At 40.7% G+C, this 19,297-nt stretch overlaps 1 protein-coding gene across 1 annotated transcript in view; it reads left to right on the top strand.

Moving 5' to 3' along the window:
• Armc4 (armadillo repeat containing 4) overlaps positions 1–19,297 on the top strand; it is a 193,249-nt gene that overhangs the window by 69,480 nt on the left and 104,472 nt on the right. Inside the window, exons 12-15 of the mRNA XM_008850554.2 lie at positions 1,618–1,860; positions 2,374–2,484; positions 5,789–5,943; positions 9,078–9,320. Coding sequence (XP_008848776.1) covers positions 1,618–1,860; positions 2,374–2,484; positions 5,789–5,943; positions 9,078–9,320 — 752 coding nt within the window. The remainder of the gene's footprint in view (positions 1–1,617; positions 1,861–2,373; positions 2,485–5,788; positions 5,944–9,077; positions 9,321–19,297) is intronic.

The following is a 19,297-nucleotide window of genomic DNA, read 5'->3' as shown; positions in this document are numbered from 1 at the left end:
TTGATTGGTAGACACACAAGGAAAGGCATTTCGGGAAGGTGAGGCCAAGGTTGGGAAACAGCATGGAGGGATTCAAAGCTGCAAGTGGCTTAGTGTGATCAGACCCAGGGTGGGATGGCTGGAGTAGTGAGGTGAAGACAGAGGGGCATGGTGCTCACACCAGGCTTATCCCATGAGTTAAGGGAAGTTAAATAGAGTCTTTACAGAGATGAGACTAACCATTGCAGACAGACACTCTGGGGCCGATGCCCTGGTGTGTCTTAGAATTTCCTTCCTGCCTTGCTATCCATTTTATTTGAGGCTGAAAGCCGTGCACACACTCTCGCCCTCCTTCCCATCCCTATACCCTCTTGCCCCTTGAGCCATAACTAAATAAATCATGAATTTGGAATTGGAATTAAGGCCCTGTTTAGGTCTGGGTACTCCTTTCTAAACTTGGCATGGGTGGTTGTGACTATGTGGATAAAAACTATGGAATCTGGCCAACAGAGAAAGAAGGATGAGTAGGCATCCATAGATGGTGAGTTCTACATCCCCGATAAAGACAGTGAGCCCATAGGTGTCGCAGACAGCCTTGTCTGTTGGGGCCTGGTTTTACTTCCCCCATGGGGTGACCTGATCTACTACTGTGTCGCTTTAGTAAATTGCTTTTCCTTTAATGGCTTTAGTGACTTTAATTATTACAAAGGGGGGAAAAAAACAAGAGAATACTAGACATTTAGTTTAATGGGTTTTGGTAGCATATGTGCAAGGCTGTCTGTGTTCTCCAAAGAGATCTCTTGGTTTTGAAAGAATAGAAGCCATTCAGTTCTCTTTAGAAAGTTCTAGTGGTTTTAGAGAGCTTGGATCTGAGCTACTGAGATGAGAATGTGTTACAATAATAGTATTATTATTGTTGTTGTTTGTAATGGGATTTTGCCCTATTATCTAGGCTGGTCTCAAATATATTAGCTCAGATTAACTTTGGACTCACAACCCTGATCCCTGAGTCCTGAGATTATAGGTATGCACCACCATGCCTGACTTTGCAAGTACTATGATTATAAACACTAGAGGCATACGAAGAAAATACTCTCTTGGTGAGATTTTCTCCTAGGGAAGAAACATAAGAGCTCCCAAATCTGGAGGAGGGTGTTATGAAATGTTTTGTTTCTTTTTTTCTTTCTTTCACTGCTTAGTATTATTAATTATTACTGACAATTACTGATTGTCAAAGTTTGGCTTTATTTTTAATTTCATTGTATGGTTAAATAAAAAGAAAATATATCTTTAAAAATATGCTTACTTTTAGTAGAGGTAATCTTCATAGCCACCTTGTAGCTATTGAAGGATAGATTCACTGTCATTTTAACGTCTTCTGTGTCCAGGCCAGCAAGAGAGCCCCGTAGGTAAAGACATTTGCTGCTAAGCCTTACAACCTGAGGTTGATCTCTGGGATCCATATCCTGGAAAGAAAGGACTGGTTCCCACAAATTGACCTTTGTTTTCCACACACATGCCTTGGCATGTGCATTTGTGTGCACACATATACACACAAATAAATAAATAAGTAGGGAGATAAATGTAATTTAAAAACTGAAGAAAGATGTCTGTGTACATTGTATCCATCTGTTGTAGGTGGCTCTACTGGATTGTGCACACAGTACAGCAGAACCCACTCAGTCAAGCCTGTATGAGACCAGGGATGTGGAGGTGGCTCGATGCGGGGCTCTGGCACTCTGGAGCTGCAGTAAAAGTTACTCCAATAAAGAAGCCATTCGGAAGGCCGGGGGTATCCCTCTGTTGGCTCAACTACTGAAGACTTCTCATGAAAGCATGCTCATTCCAGTGGTGGGGACGTTGCAGGAATGTGCATCAGAGGTGCCCAAGCCAATTCTGCTCTTTCTGTGCTCTTCTCCCCTGGACCCCCTTACTGGAGCAGGTCTCTCCAGAAGCCCACTGATTGGTCTAGTCTAGCTAGCCAGCTTGCCCTGGGGGTCTCCTGTCTCTGTCTCTGGAGTACTGAGATCACAGGCAGGCCTCTCTACCCACCTGACTTTTAAGTGGGCAGTAGCAGATTGAAACTCTGGTCCTCATGATTGTGCAGTAAACACTTTGTTCACTGAGCCATCACCCCAGCCCACTTTTTCTTTCTTCAGTTAAGAAAATAATTTTAAAGGTTTTCATAATTTTTTCCAAATAGCTTTCTTAGAGAAAGAAAATTAAACTATAGTACATTAACTAAATCAGAACTTGTGTGATACTATATTTCAATATTGGGTCTAACATCATATGCAAAGCTTGGACTCTGACATCTAATCACTTTGCTCCCCTTAGTTATTAATACCATATTCATGCATTATACCACATATGTATCTAAGTTTACACTCCTAGGAAAACTATCGAGCTGCAATCAAAGCAGAAAGGATCATTGAAAACCTCGTGAAGAACCTAAGCAGCCAGAACGAACAGCTTCAAGAGCACTGCGCCATGGCCATCTACCAGGTGGGTGGAGCTGGAGGTGGCAGAAGGCAGAACTTCTCAACACGCGGTCTCCTCCTCTGCGGAGCTGTGCTATCTTATTGTTGTGTCTCAAACAGCTGACAGAAGCAAGAGAGGCAAGATTTATTTAGGCTCATGATTTCAGACCGTCATGGTGAGGTTGTCACTGTGGAGCAGCTCAATTGGTAGTGGCAGGGGTGTGTGGCAGAGGCTCCTCTCACCAAGAGAGAGCAGGAAGTGGAGAGAAACAGGAAGGTTCAAGGATAATGTATAGAAAGGAGAGAGAGAGAGGAGAGAGGAGAGAGAGAACAGACATAATGTACAGGAAGCGCAGAGACAGGAAGTAAACAGAGATAATGTACAGGAAGCAGAGAGACAGAAAGTGGGGAGGGTTCATATACCCCAAGACCTTCTCTCAATGACCTACTTCCTCCAGCTTGTCCCTACTTCCTCAAGGTTCCCCCAGCCTCCTCTCAACATAGTGCCACAGTCATTAAAAACATGTCACAGGGCAGTGGGTAGATTCCAGTTTCAAATCTTAATGGGGGCGGGGATCTGCATTTTTAGTAATTATCCTAGGATTTTTCATGAGCGTAGATCTGAAAACTACTATACTGAGGCAATAAGAGATGTCCTATTCTGGTGTGTCAGAGAGAAACGTGTATCAATGTGTATTTCTCATTGTCTCCTAAAGTAATTTACTTAGGATAAAATGGTTCATTAGTATGTGATACCCCTGTACTGCTGTATGCATATTTTATTCAAGGATCTTGGGAAATTGTTTCTCCTAGACCAGATGAATGAATGAGTGTGTAGTCAGGAATTTCCACTTTATCTTTTTATGAGTTTACTTATTTTCATCTCCACTAACTTTGTGTGGATTGTGGATTGTTACCACAATAGAATGGGCAAGAGAAGAAGACGGCCTTGACAAGTGAGTGTTTCGCTAGTTACTGACCACACCAGCCTCTTCCTGATCAGAGCAGACATCCTAGAGGAAAGCTCTTATGATGCACACAGTGAGGAGATCCTGAACACTGAGTCAGAGAGGAGATTCATTCCTGCTGGGGATTATGTTTGTTTGTTAGGGCTGCCACAACCAACCACAGACCGAGTGGCTTCAACAACAGAATTTGTCTCCTGGGGACTGGAAGTCTGTGATGAAGCTGTCTGCAGGGTGTAGGGCAGTTTCTCCTGAGGCCTCTGTTCTTGACTTGTAGTTGACTTTCTGTTCCCTGTGTCTTCATGACATGGTTTCTTTGTGTGTTTGTGCCCTAATCTTTTCTTAGAAGAACTGTTATATTGGGTTACTGCTTACCATAATGATTTCATCTAACCTTAAATTCCTCTTTAAAACCCTGTCCCCAAATATCATATATTGAGGTACTGGGAGTTAGATTGTCAACCTATGAATTTTGAGAGAGTATAATTAAGCCCACAATAATGATAGCTTTGATTTATATATGTATATACATATATATAATGTATGTGTGTAAATAAAATGATTACTCATCACAGAACCACAATTGAAATCATATTCAAAAGATTAACTTCATACTTTGTCTCTGGGTGTATTATGATGAGAAATTATTCTATTCTATTAGCTTTCAGCATCACCTGCTACCAGAATACAGCTGTTGGTTTAGGATAATAACAAAATCAATGCTTAATTCATCATTTGTTGGTGCTACAATCTGAGGAGAATGTTCAGTTGGGGAAATCTATACAGTAAATATATATGTCAGAGTGACAGAGACACAGACAAGTGTGTCCGAGTAAAATGCTGGATGCCATTTATCTACCCGCTACTCTGAGCACAGAGACTCTCCTAAGGGAATTCCTCATTTCTGGATTTCAGGGGTTGTTAAAGATATCGGCAGTCCCTGTCACTCCTTTATCTTTTGGAATGTCACTGTAGACATGTTCCATCTAATTAGAGGGCATTTCAGGTTCCTTCCTGATCTCTCTTCTGTCTCTGTGAAGCCCAGGTTACCTTAGAATAGCTTGGGAGAGTTACTATGATACCATGACAAAAAGCAACTTAAGGAAGAAAGCGTTTGTTTTAGCTTATGATTCCAGAGTCTTGTCATGGCAAAGAATGCCTGGCATGGGGGCAGGAAAAGGAAGCTAACTGATAACACTTCATCCACACAGGAAGCAAAGAGAAGAACAGGAAGTTGGGTGATGGTCTAAATCCCCAAAATGTCTGTCCCCAGTAATGTACTTCCTCTAACAAGACTGCATCCCCTAAAGGTTCCATAACCTCCCTGAACAGCACCACCAACTAAGAACTAGGTGTCCAAATACATGGACCCACGAGGGACTTTTTTTTATTCAAACCACCACAGTTTCCAAGTATATAGAAACCTTGATGCGTTACCAAAACCATGCAGAAGGAGAGACCTGTGCTCAGATAACTGCCAGTATGGGAAGACTTTCTGGAGAGAGGTGTAACTAGGGGAGGGGATCTAAATACCATCAAGCTATATTTTATGAAAATCACAAAAATTCAATAAAATTAAAATTAAAGAGAAAAGAAATCATTCTTCCTGAAGAGAAGTTTAACAATCATTGCAGATGCTCCATACTCGTGATGAGGTTCTATTCTGACAATCCTGTGGTATGGAGAAAACATAAAGTAAAACATGTCTTGAATAACTGGCCTAGTCGATACCACAATTCAGCAGCACAGCAGACCATAGAGCATTGGCTATTTGCCACTGGAGTCACATAGCTGGCTAGAGCTGCAGGCTGCTGCTATTGCCAAGAAAACATCAAAATCCAAAACTTGCAGTACGGGTTGCAGTGGATTCATATTGCTTTTGTATCATTCTAAAGTGGAAGGATCTTAAGTGGCACTCTGGTAGAGAGAGACATCCATATTAACACATGATAGAAACCAGAAGATGGGAAACCCCTCTCTGTCAGGGCCGTATGTAAGAGGCAGAACATGCACAGAGGAAGGCACCATATGCCTGAGAAGGCTCACAGTATGTAAATGACCTGTAAAGACTCAGGACTCTCTGGACCAGTGCCATTTGAGGTCCTAACCTCTCCCAGCTCTCAGAGGGCTTGCTCAGTGAGCTCTTTTTGTTCTACCACTATCCATGTGTCTCAGGTACACTTCTTTTCTCCAGGACACAAGAACCTGGGAATCTCAGTGTGCGCCCTCTGGGCTCTGATGCACACTGTTCCTTAACAGCATCTCAAGCTGGGAACCTCTGGTACAATGAGAGCCTCTGTAGTGATGACTGAATGCTTGAGATGCCTTCATTCCTGGCAACCTCTGATTTGACTTTTTGTGCAGTGTGCGGAAGATGAAGAAACCCGAGACCTGGTTAGGCTGCATGGAGGACTTAAACCCCTGGCCAGTCTACTCAGTAACACCGACAATAAAGAACGCTTAGCAGCTGTCACAGGGGCAATATGGAAATGCTCCATCAGCAAAGAGAATGTGATCAAGTAAGCAAAGGCATTCAGTATTCTATAAGAAAACGTAATTTAGTGGTGGTTTTATGGAGGTTTGACTCTGGTGATACACAAGAGTATGCATTCTGGGTAAAGTTGACAAAATGTAAAGATTATTACGAATGAAAGTTCCCTCACCACCCCAATCCCAGGCAGTTGTTTTAGGTACATCACATATCTCTCTGTAATAGGCTGCTTTGCATATGAGCAAGTATTCATATTAGAAATCTCTCTGGTATTCCCTATAAAGGTATGTCCATTGAATTGTTACAGATGAAAGTGGCTTATTTTTCCTGTTTTTAATCTTTAAAATTTTATTTATTAATGTGTGTATCTCTATGTGATTGTATATACACATGTGTATAGTGCACATACCTGAGACCAGAACAGAGATTTTGGGGGGCCTTGTCTGTCTCTCTATTCCTTTGAGGCAGGGCCTCTCCCTGAGCCTGGGCCTTGCATATTTTCAGCCAGGCTGGAAGCTACCAAACTCCAGGGATCCTCCTGTCTCCACCCTACTTGGAGATGGGGTTACAGGCAGGCCCCACTTGCTTGACTTATGATGTAGGTGCTGGGATCCAAACTCTGGCCCTGATGATTTCACAACAAGCATTTTAAACTGCTGAGCCATCTCTCCAGCCCTATTTTTCCTTTTTAAAGATGATTCAGCTGAATGGCAACCAACCACAAAGAGTTGTTATTTTCAAGTATGAGTTCATTGAATTTTATTTTAATCTACTTTTAATTTTTTTGTGATGTTGGGGATCAAACCCAATGCCTTGTACATGTTAGGGAAGCAGTCTACTACTGAGCTGTATCCTCAATCCTTGTATTCATATTTTTAAATACACAGTACTTGTACATTTTAATTCATTTTAATCTTTAAACTTATCTCTATGTATGTTTAGAGTTCATACTACCCATGAGTGTTCTGAGAAAACTCTTTTATCTCTATTTGCTATTTCCCTTAAGAAGAAATTCTAATGTTCTAACAGAAAATAAGCTTGCTTAAGAGTGTGTGATGAAATTCTGAGTAGATTAAAATCAACCTTAATGAAATTTCAAACATCAGATTAGTGCAGTAAAAGTTCGTCTACAGCATGATACAATAGCGCTGATGAAATTTACAGGGAGAAACCAGAAATTCTCAACTATGCGCTTGAATGCTCGCTTCATTGGGCTTAAATGCCCACTGAAAAAATCAGAATGATATTGCATGAAGAGAGATGCTAAAACTTACCATTAATTAGAACTGGAGAGGTCTGAGGAGACCAGTTTTGTTAATCAGAGTAGCACTAGATCTATTACTTGCTTGAGAGATTTATGAAATAAATTAAGTGAGCACACACATGGTAAGAAGGGGGAAGGGAATAAATGGAATAGTAAGGGTTAACTGGGGTGGGGATGGGAGGGCAGGTAGAGCAGGAGGTCTGGAGAGGGATAACCAACACTAAAGACCTTTGAAAATGCCATATGGAAGTCTACTAGTATAGAAGCATCTTAAATTATATATATATATACATAAAAGGGGTTTACATGGTACTACCCTATAATGGGAACAATGCCTCCCCCAATACCGTTGATTGTCAGATTAAAAAACTCAGTGCCAGGTATGCATTGCCTCTTTTCAAACTGATGATCAGTGGGGTCTCACAGATCTCTGCCCCCAAACATGACAGGCTATTGCCATTGCTTTTGGTTACCCTCCAGAACTCGATGGTAAGACCCTGTTACTGAAGACATCACATATCTGAGTCATAGAATGTGGTGAAATCAACTTGGTGCCAAGGTGGAAGCCCTATTCCCACTGGTTAGCTTTCATAGTGCTGGAAGATTCTATACATGCTACCAGTGGAGAAAAGTCATCCAGGTGTGAACCCTGAAAGGATACAATAAAGACCAGGAAGCAGTAGTGGCATGAATGTTATGTTATGGCACGAATGAACCACTTTCTGATTGGATTTAAAGTCTGTTTCATAACGTGGATCCCATACCTGGTACTGTTAATTGAACTCAAAAACATGGCTGGTGAGGCCATAGGCCCAAGGGGAAAACCTAGTACTATTATTCTGCTATGTGGACATAATATTAAGCTACCCCCTAAACTATCATATTTGTACCCATAGATTAATGTGTCTCTTAATCCTGATCAGAGAAGCTTCTCTTTTTCAGCAAATGGGACTTAATACAGAGGCCAACAACTAGTCAATGTGCAGAGAAGAAGAGCCTCTGGAGTACTTAGCTCTAAATGGGACATCTGTATCACACCCCTATGTCCAAGGCTCAGGGATCATCATGGGAGAGGGGAACAGAGTGAGTGGATGTCTGTACTGAAACAGACATGACACTCTTTGCTGGACATGAGAAGGAAGTTGCACAATGAACCCACAGGAGCTGTGACTACATGCACAAGACATACCAAGATTGAACCAGCCACAATCCCAGCATGGATGGGGGAGGGGCTCATGAAGTCCCATCCCTAGCTGAAGAGCTTTTGGCAATTGATGACTCTGGGGGGAGGGAGAGTCACTTTTCTTCAAGAATGCAGGCCCTAGGAGGCCGTGCTGTAGTAGAAGTTCTTAAGTTCATGTACATATGGGCAATGCTGCATGGAGTATGAGAGGGAGATATAGAGAGAGAACATAAAGTTTGGAGGGAAAAGTGGGGTTATGGGAAGGAATTTGAGGGGAGGGAATGGGGGTTGGTTAGAGCCAAACACATTATATGCATGTATTAATGTAAATAAAATATTTAATAAAAATGAAAATATAGAATTCATCTCCAATATGTATTTAATATGCTTTCTTCACTTAAATTTCTCTAAGACAGGAAAACCCTCTTAGCAGAGTGAACTCACACATGCTGAGGTTGGGATGAAACCGTAGCTATCTAAGGCTATGCAATGTAGTGTATCCAGACAGAGCGGCAGGCTTGGAGCTGGCATCTGGGAGCAGGTGTCAGCCTTTCTTAACAGGCTTCAGAGTAGCATCTGAGACTGGTGGTGGTGTTGCATGATTGTCTACACAGTAACTTTGTTGTTTGGGTGGAATGAGCGTTTGGTATTTATGAGTTCTTTTCCCCAGTACTTTGGGCTGTACACAGTCTTCTCTTTCTCTCTCTGAACTTAGGTTTCGGGAGTATAAAGCCATCGAAACTTTGGTGGGACTCTTAACTGATCAGCCGGAAGAAGTTCTTGTGAATGTTGTTGGGGCCTTAGGAGAATGCTGTCAAGAACATGAAAACCGTGTCATTGTCCGGAAGTGTGGTGGCATTCAATCCCTTGTGAACCTCCTGGTTGGAATAAACCAAGCTCTTCTTGTGAATGTCACAAAGGCAGTTGGCGCATGTGCGGTAGAACCGGAAAGTATGATGTAAGTGGCCCCGGGGACGGGAGATTTTACTTGCGAGCAAAAAGTTACGGGAAACTTGGGTGGCCATGGAATGGTCTCATCACTTAGATTGATGGGCACAAATCTAAGATCAGTGTGTCACCACATAAATATTCATGACTTATTCAACCAGAATGTTACCTTGAAAGAGATGTGGGGTGGACTGGGCACTGGGGAGGATGTATGATCGCCAGTAATCGGTTTCCCATGTGGAAACCATAATGCAATCAGCAAAATTTGTCTCTGTCTTAAAGAAAATTATCTTTCCATCTAATAGTCTAGGGAGCAGCCTCATTGCATCATAATTCTTATTTCTTGCCAATTCAGCAAAGATATTTGGATCACCTGTGAACTGACCAGGGAAAGGCTAAGAATTTTAAATTGGGACCTTAATCCTTGAGTAAATGATCACCTATTTAGGAAGATAAGACATATGTGGATTGAAAAATATTTGGAAAAAATGCACCTGTACTGAACAGATATGGACTTTTTCCTTGTCCTACTAACTATAGTGTAATAGCTATTAACATGGTGTTCATCTTTTATTCAATACTGTAAGAAATTGAGATGAGATAATGTTTATGGGAGGATGTATATAGATCACATGTAGACACCTCATCACTGTATAAAAGGGCCTTGAACATCTGCATATGTGGGGATTCATGGGAGGTCCTGGAACAAGCCCTATGGATACTAAAGGACAGTTGTGTATCTTTCTTTATATGTACTTATCTCTATCCACTTGCTTGCCTATATCCACCTATGTACATATGTGTGTGTATCTATTATCTATTGATGTATGAGAGAAGGGGTTGGTTCATGCACTTGGGGAGACTTGGTGAGCTAGAAATCTGATAGAGGTTGGCTGGCAGACTGAAGACTCTAGCAGTGTGCTGGCAGAATTCCTTCTGGCCAGGGAAGGTCAGAGGATACTCATCTGTATTATAAAGAATGATCTGCTGTTTTCAATATCCACCACCTTAAGTACTAATCTCTTGCAAGAACACTTTCATAGAAACATCTTGGATAATGCTTACCTAACATACGGGCACCAGGGCCCAACGAACTTGACACATAAATTTAACCACCATAAGCCCAACTTGTCAATTTGGCACCCACGTGCATCTCATATTTAAGCTGTGAGGACAATATGAAGGTCATGTTTCCTCCTATGTGATACTCTCTCCTGTTTGCAACTGAAAATGGGCATATCATTTCTGCAGAATCCTTTGGGTGGAGTGTTTGCTCTTCTCTTGGATACCCCAAACTTAAACATCATTATGTAAGGGAACAGTACTCGATAAAAGGATATAATGTTAACACATCTCATGTTATAAGATGAGGGGGTAAAGGAGGGGAGAAAACAAAGGTGATCTATAAACACTCATAAAATATTCATAATAAAATGAGGAGGAAGTCTTCATAACAGTTACAGTCCTCACTGCTGGTACTACTCACATGCTCATGACTTGTGCTCTAAGGCTTCTCTGCTACACTTCCCATATTCTCTTAACCCTTAGCAAGCACACCACCTGGCTGCACTTCATGGCAGGTGACTCAAATCTTCATTCCTGAAGGGTCTGGAGCATTAATAATTTTTCCTGGGTTGGATTTCTGTCATTTTCCACTGATTTTAACAACAGACCATGGTAATACAGTTGCAACTTAGCGTATTTCCTGTGCTTCAGACAGTCTTCCTTCTCTGGTGGTATCCTAGCAACCCCTTGGGAGTCAGTGTCAATCACAGCATGGTCAGTTCCTTCTCGACATCATTAATAGATTGCTTCACAGGTTGCCTTTCCAATCCCTTGGTGATTATTATTTCTCAGTGAATATACATTGTATAGATTAGGACTGGTCCTTACAAAGCCCCTGCTTCCACCTGTACATCACTCTTGATTTCCACACAAGTCATTACCAGTTTGTCTAGTGAGCACCTAAAAATGCCTTCTAAACACTGTCATTGTGTTTCTTTCCACAGTGAGCCATCAAACTTTTCTTAATATTTTAAGCAAATGCTGTCGTTCACTTTTTAGTCAAATCAAGAAAAAATCAGAAATTAGATACACTCTTTTCTTAATCTGATTTTTGAAGATTCTAGGTTTGGAAACTTCAAAATAGACATTTAAAAATCAAACGGGGTTCAAGGCCTGGAGAGATGGCTCAATGGTTAAGACTATGGCTGCTCTAGTAGAGGACCTGGGTTCAATTCCCAGCACCCTCGTGGCTTACAGCTGACTATAACTCCAGTTACAGGGACTCTAACGCCCTCTTCTGGCCTCTATGGGCATTGTATACACAAGCACACTTACATGCAGGCAAAACACTCTACACATGAAATAAAAATAAATCAAATTTTAAAAAAAAGTTCAAGGCCAGTCTGGTCCACATAGTGAGTTCCAGGTCCACATAGTGAGTTCCAGGTCCACATAGTGGGTTCCAGGACAGCTGAGGCTACGGGGAGACCCTGTCTCAAAAAGACTGAAAAAAAAAAATAGAATATTTTTGATTGAGTTCTAAAGACAAGAAAAATGAGACACTTAAAATGGTAGGAGACCCTGAAATGTTAGTAAATATACATCTGTTGGTTAACCTACAAAACTATCTGTGGAACTTTATGAGAGATTTGCCTTATGGCAGATGTTATAAAAACTACAGAAAAGAGTACACAGTAAAAAATAAAACATATTTCCTCAAACAATGAAATGGCCCAAGTTCCAAATGTTTTTTTAAAATAAATCTTTTTAAAAAATACCTTATTTTTATTTTATGTATATGAGTGTATTTCCTGCATGTATGTGAGTGCACCTATATCGTGCAATGCCGTGGAGGTCAGAAGAGGGTGTCGGATTCCCCTGGAACTGGAGTTAAGGACGGTTCATAGCCGCCATGTGGGTGCTGGGAATCGAACCCACATGTGGGTGCTGGGTCCTCTGCAAGAGCAGTCAGTTCTCTTAACTGCTGAAACAGCTCTCCAGCCCCAAGTTCCAAATCTTAAACTTCGAAACACACCTACAAAATGTTATGAATTACTGATCTATAAGTCACTTGCTGACAGTTGATATACCCTCTCTTGATGCCACTCCAAGTAAGCTCTGTGGTTGTCCAATGCGTAGTCAACATTTGTTTTTATAGAGAGAAGACTTGGGAATTGAACGGCCTTGGAGGAAGTGTAGAATTTCCTTACTTCTGTATTATAAAATATCAAACGAGGTGGATTTGGGAAAGTAAAGTATGCATATCACTTTATATTTGTCCTTAGCAGTGTTTAGCCCAGGGACACTGGGAGGAAAGGGGTATGAAAGACAGTGATTGCTGGATTGCAACACAGTGAAACTGTGGACTTTTAGAGATTTGGAGTAGACCAGATTGACTGTTTGAATGCTCAGACCTGGGTAGAGATGCATTCCAAGGACAAATGGGAAAGAAGATTTTTGTGGGCTTATGTTGAAGAAACTTCATCACAAAGAGCAAGTAGATAAATTCAGAAATAATTTTTCTTCAGTCACAGGCTATTGAAGTTTTACAAAATATGTTTTAAAACAATCTAAACAATTTAAAAAATCAAGTAGTTAGAGAGTAAAAAGAAGACAGGGTAGGGGGCTGGGGAGATGGCTTAGTGGATAAAGTTCCTTTTGTGAAAGCATGAGGACCCATCTTGTGATCCCCAACACCCATAGAAAATCAGGGTGAGGTAGCATGAATCTCTACCCCAGCCCTGGGAGTACAGAGGCACAAGGATCCCGGGGGCTCGCTGGCCAGCCAGTCTAGCAGAAATGGTGAGTTCCAGGTTTGGTGAGAGACCCTGTCTCAAAAAATAAGGTGAAGAGGAAAAGGATGACACCAGACATTGAACTTTGCTCTCCACATGTGCATGCATAGGTGAACACACCCACACATACGTGTGTATATACCACTTACATATACAAAACATGAACCATGGTCTTAATCAAACAAGTAAAGAAGAAATCCTGATGAGTGTGCAGGTCAGGAATACCCTGGTGGTATGAGAATAATGGTCAACAGCAACATATTCTCCGTTCTTGTATTTCAAGATTAAAGCAAACTAGGTGCTCACAAGTAGAAGGAACCACCATGAGGGCAGGCTGGCTTTAAGCTTTTCCATAGCCTCTTCTAATGTCAAAATACATTAACTTAAGCTCTCCGAGTGGGTGAAATATTACACAAGCTGTACTTTAAATATGAAGGCAATGGCAAATTCCCCCAAAAAGAAACCAGGAAAATTTCAAGTCTGATCCAGTAGTTAAACAGTATTCACCAACTGTTTTTGAAAACCCTGCTTCATAGCAGAAACCTAGTCAATCAGCTGACATCTCAAGTAAATATTTAACAACAATAAAACAAGAGCTAAAAGTTACCAGTGGCCACCACTGATTTAAACTAACATAAACAGTGAAGGGATTATTATTAGAGGGATTTCCTAAGTTTTATACATGTTGAAAATAGTGCAATAACACAACTGACACAAATAAAGACAAAGTTGGTGCGGGGTGGATGGGTCAATGTGCACACGTGACCATCGCTCACACAGATAAGTCAGCAGACATTGTACCAATGTTATGTTCACTTACCTATCACCTAACCACCATTTATCTATCTCACCTGTCCATCCGACCTGTAGACAAAAAGACATACCCTGAATAATTTACATTAACTGTTGGTGGTGGTTATGGGTTTTTATTTCTTCCTTCCTTTCTGTACAGTCTGCATGATGAATACGAATCATCTACGACATCAAAGCTCCTGTTCAATGCTTCATGCAAATCCATTTTATTCTTTGAGGTGTACAATGGTTAGACATACAGATTTTAGAACTACTTTATTTTTCCCTCAGCAAGTTGCTAAATCACTTAATGCCTTGTCCACCGGCTATATAAAATGGGGATTGTACTGGTGCCTATATCATTGGAACACTGCTTACTGACTTGCTTCCTCTGGCATGCTCAGCAACTTTTCTTTTTTGGATTTATTTATTTTTATTTTATATTTATGAGTGTTATGCCTACATGTATGTAAGTGCACCCATGTGTGCAGTTCCTGTAGAAGATAGAAGAGAGCGTCAGATCCCCAGGAACTGGAATTACAGGTGATTGTTAGCTGCCATGTGGGTGCTGGGATTTGAACCCAAGTCTTCTGCAAGAACAGCCAGTGCTCTTAGCTGCTGAGCTCTCTCTCCAGTTCCTCAGCTACTTTTCCTGATGAAGGAAATTCCTTAACTGAGGCATTCTTCTCAGGTGACTCTAGTTTGTGTCACGTTGGAAAAAAAACAAAACAAAACAAAAAACAAACTACGAACCAGCATAATATGTAAAGAAGCAATTATAATTTAGGCTTTTTATGTGTCATGTTAAGTTAGGACTTTGTTTTAAGGGCAGTTGAGAACCATTGAAGATTTTAAACATGAATAGAGACAAAAATCTCTTACAGGATCATTGCAAGTCAGAAATAAAAGCAGCTTACATTAAGCCTGTGGCACATAATGTAATGAACAGCAGAGAAGCTGTCAGGTTAAAGAGCTGAGAAAGACAACAGATAAGACTGGGGTATGATGGTACATACACTGTAACGGAAGAGTGAGGAGCCAGGGGTGGCATTCAGATGGCTCCACTCACTGATACAACAGGAAATACAGGTGGAGGGAACCTGGGGAACCTGAACTTCACAAAGGGCGAGACAAAGTCTGTTAATTATACACCCGATGCCTAACCCACACCCAGGTTTAGGGTACCCAACAAATACTGTGGACTGATATATAGATGCTGGAAATTTTGCAGAGCCAAGTGGCAGGGCCATCTGGTCAACCTGATACTCATGTCTAAAGAATGATGACAATATGAGTTGAACATATAGGATATCCACTGTTTGGCACCTAAATCATGGATAATGTGTCAAAGAGTTCAAGAAGTGTAAAACAAAGTGAAAAGTAAACTACAGACAGCATCCTAACGAGCCCAATTTTTAAAGAAAATGAAAAGAGAATAAAGTCAGAAGATTCAACCAAGAGTTGTGAGGAAAACTAGATGTATTTGAAAAAAAAAAAGGTGTTTAGAGAAGAGAAACTGATTAAATATGTCTAAACTACCCTTTCTTGTGCAACGTTTTGAACATGTGATCCGGTTTTCTCACAAATGTTTTTATAAGCACACTAAGGCAATTTTCAAAAAGCAGTATTTTGAGTTTGGTAGAAATCCAAACAGACTTACTCACGGCATCATGTTTCAGACACGGCTGTTACTGCTAGACTCTAAAATTTACTGCTTCTCTGAGCAGTAAGTTGAATGTGAGGAAATGGTAGATATGTCTCTTCTGTGTGGCTCATACATAAGTCAGAGGTTATAGAACTCATTTTGATGATTAGCAGCTTTATGCGTTTGAGATTTGTAGCTATGGCTGAAATTTGTATCACATCTCAGTCTAAACAAATACACACTCACATAGGTCCACTAACTGTGTAAAGTGCATAAGAAACTTTCATGCCTAATAGATCTCTCAGTAACAATAAGAAATGTCATCTTAACAGTGACAGTTGGGTTATTGAATCTTGTTATTTTTTTTTTTATTCAACTATGTTTTTTAAAAACTTCATTGACTTTTTCTGGTACTACAGAATACTGTTGTCATAGTAACTGAATAAGTTGTTTCATATTGATTAGGAGACTATTTGGGATGTAAAACAGGGCACTGTAAATAGATAGCTTTTTTTATCATTTTGAGACAGGGTCTCCCTGTAGCCCCAGCTGTCCTGAAACTCACTATGTGGACCAGGCTGGCCTTGAACTCACAGAGATCCGCCTGCCTCTGCCTCCCAAGTGCTGAAATAGGTATTTTTTTATGCTGAATTCTCCTTATTTATTTGTATCTTCTTTTTTCTCACTTATTGTGTGTGTGTGTGTGTGTGTGTGTGTGTGTGTGTGTGTGTGTGTGTATGATGGGTGTGCATGCTCATGTGTGCCAGTACGGTGCCAGAACACTACAGCATGCATGTGGAGACCAGGGATGAACCTCAGGTATTGATCCTTAGGAGTCATTTTTTTTTCAGACAGGGTCTTTCATTGACCTGAGCTTGGTGGATGGAATAGCATGGCTGTGCAGCAAGCCTATGGATCTGCTTGTTGGCCTCCACAGCACTGGGACTACAAGCACAGACCACCACATCCAGCTTTGTTTTCATGGGTTCTGGTGATTGATCTCAGGTCCTCAAGCTTGCAAGACAAGCACTTTTCTGACTGAGTCATCTCTCCAGACCTTAATGGTTTCTTTATGACCTAATATAAGATGAATTTTTGTGAATATGGGTTATTGTAATAATTATATAACTGTCAACAGATTATAGAGTCTGGAGTATCTTCTTAAGAGCTCCTGTTTAGGTCTTCTTGCTTGCCTAGTTTTTTGTGCATTTGATAACTAATACTGAAATTGTGTAACAAGTTCTTGGGCAGTGTGCTCCTGTCTGTTTTCTTACACAACTTGTAGCTTTTGCTTCTTTTTTTAAAAAAATATTATTTTATTTTATGAGTGTATTGCCTACATGTATGTAAGTGCATCAATGTGCAATTCCCATGGAGGTAAGAAGAGGGCATTGGATTCCCCTGGAACTGGAGTTATAAATGGTTGTTAACCACTGTATGGGTAATGGAACTGAACCTCAGTCCTCTGCAAGAGCAGCCAGGGCTCTTAACCATTAAGCCACCTCTCCAGCTCAGTTTTTGCTCTTTTTTTTCCTGTGGTGACATATACCTTTAATTCCAGAAGCAGGCCAGGCAGGTCTGTGAGATTGAAACCAGCCTAGTCTACACAGTGACTTCCTGGCAATCCTGGCTACAAATTCTCAAACATACAAACAATAAACAATAAGTAAATAAATAGATAACATTGATCCAATATCAAAATAAGCCAGCCTGAGAATATACACTAAAATAAATTTAAAAAATAATTTACTGAGAATTTCATACAAGCATATAAGCATATAAGGTGTTTTGATCAAATTCATGCTCACTCCCTCCCGTCTGACTCCTCCTATATCTCCCCATCACTTTTTTCTGATAACTTCACGTACTCTTTCTTCTTTTTTTATGGGGCTTTTGCTACTCTAACATTCCCCCATCTGAAGAGGTAACCCTAAAATCTTTTAAGGATTAGATAAGAGCTCCCAAATACTTTTGACATTTTTGGCCTTTGGAACAGAGTATGATGCTAAGAGGCCCAAGGACATTGTGAGCTTTAGCCAAGAAACTGGCTACTGTTCTTTGGTGTGTTTTTACACTAACTGCCTAGCCAATTCCTACCTCCTATTCTTATCACATCACCCTCTGAAGAGGTTACTGAGCTTGTAGATAGGGAATCGGGACACAGACTACTCTGGCTTCTTCCATGCTGAGCAGATCCCTCACAGGGTGAGGTAATTGGGGTACCCCTTCAGTGGGTCTATCTAAAAGACTCCCAAATTGCATAACTCTTGCCTCTAGAGGGAAAAGAAAGTCCTTGACTGGTAAATTGGAGATGTGAAGAAAAAGTAAAGGCAAGAGTAGTTAGCATTACAAATTCTAGACAGAACTAGAAAAATGTCAGAACAGGGTAAATTTCAAATGTTCATGAGAGAGTCCATTGGAATTTCTTGATGAGAAAGCATGCCTCTATTGGGTTCCTCCTCATTTTCCTTTTGTCTGCCAAGGCTGGACTCTAGAGTGATGAATTCAGGATTTTCTTTCAGGCACTTTGATGGCTGTTGGAGTGGTTAGAATCAGCATCAGTTCCCTCTCAAAGGCTTCTAGATAGGGGTAGAAAACAAATTTGGCCATCATTTTAGAACAATAGCAGGTTTTCTCCCTTAGCTACAGGTGGGCACTACAGTATTGCAGACCAAGATTTGAAGTCTTACATCTGAGCAGCACTTTCTGATTCAGAACAAAATCATCAATGAGAAGTAATTGTCTAAATAACTTTTTTTATATGGACTTAAGCTTAATGTCTGAGACGTGTAATACCCCTTGAACTCTTAAAGAAATATACTGATCACTTTACTCTGGTTAAAATTTCTTTTTGGGTGTTTAAGAGCATACAGTTGGCCAAATAAATCTATTTATATTTACACTTAAGGTCTTTTGAGGCACTGTTCTTCAGGGGTCACATGGGCTTGGGAGGAGCCTCTGGCTCCTTTCTTTTACCCATTTCATCTATGTGAAGATAAGTCAAAGGTCCTGCTCGAACATGGCTGGCTTCACTTGGAAGCATGGAGGAAATGTTTCCTCTGAGTTGACCCTCTTTTGTAAACTAGACACTGGTTCAAGTCCATCTGGTGGAGTCTCCATGGCCTCCCTGAACAAGAGGACAGGTGACTTACCAAAATTACAGGACATTTTGAGAGATGCTCCATAGTCCCCTAGAACTTAGTCCACCTTGGAGGGAAGAGGAAAAAACTGTCTTTTAAGTCCCTTTGACCAGATTAGTATAAACCTCAAACTATGGCTGTTAAATCAATAAGGTTAATTCCACCAGTCTGATATTTTTAATTACCATGTGCTATGTAGATAAAGCTTGGGTCAAAAAAAAATGTTCTCAGATAAACCTTGACTAGTTGTATATTTTATTCCTTAAACTAGTTGACTAAATTATGACCTTCAGTTCTTGTTGTTTTAGCTGGGCTTGGTGGTGCATGCCTTTCATCCCAGCATGTGGGAGGCAAAGGCAGGTGGATCTCTGTCAGTTCAAGGCCAGCCTCGTCTATATAGTGAGTTCCAGGACAGCTGGGGCTATAGGGAGACCCTGTCTCAAAAAAACCAAAAAAAAAAAAAAAAAGTGTGAGTTATGTTATTTGGTGCATAAATGCTCCTAATTATTGTGGGTTGTGACTTTTAATATTCTAAGTACTGTTCTTGGTCATGGTCATTCTAAGTGTGCTTTGAATGGTGTCAGAATGTTGCCTGTGCTTTCTATTGTTT

Source organism: Nannospalax galili, unplaced genomic scaffold, assembly GCF_000622305.1.
Source record: "Nannospalax galili isolate Female #2095 unplaced genomic scaffold, S.galili_v1.0 scaffold43, whole genome shotgun sequence".
Classification (NCBI taxonomy): domain Eukaryota; kingdom Metazoa; phylum Chordata; class Mammalia; order Rodentia; family Spalacidae; genus Nannospalax; species Nannospalax galili.
Note: the sequence above shows the minus strand (reverse complement) of the source record. Positions and strands in the feature narration are given on the sequence as shown.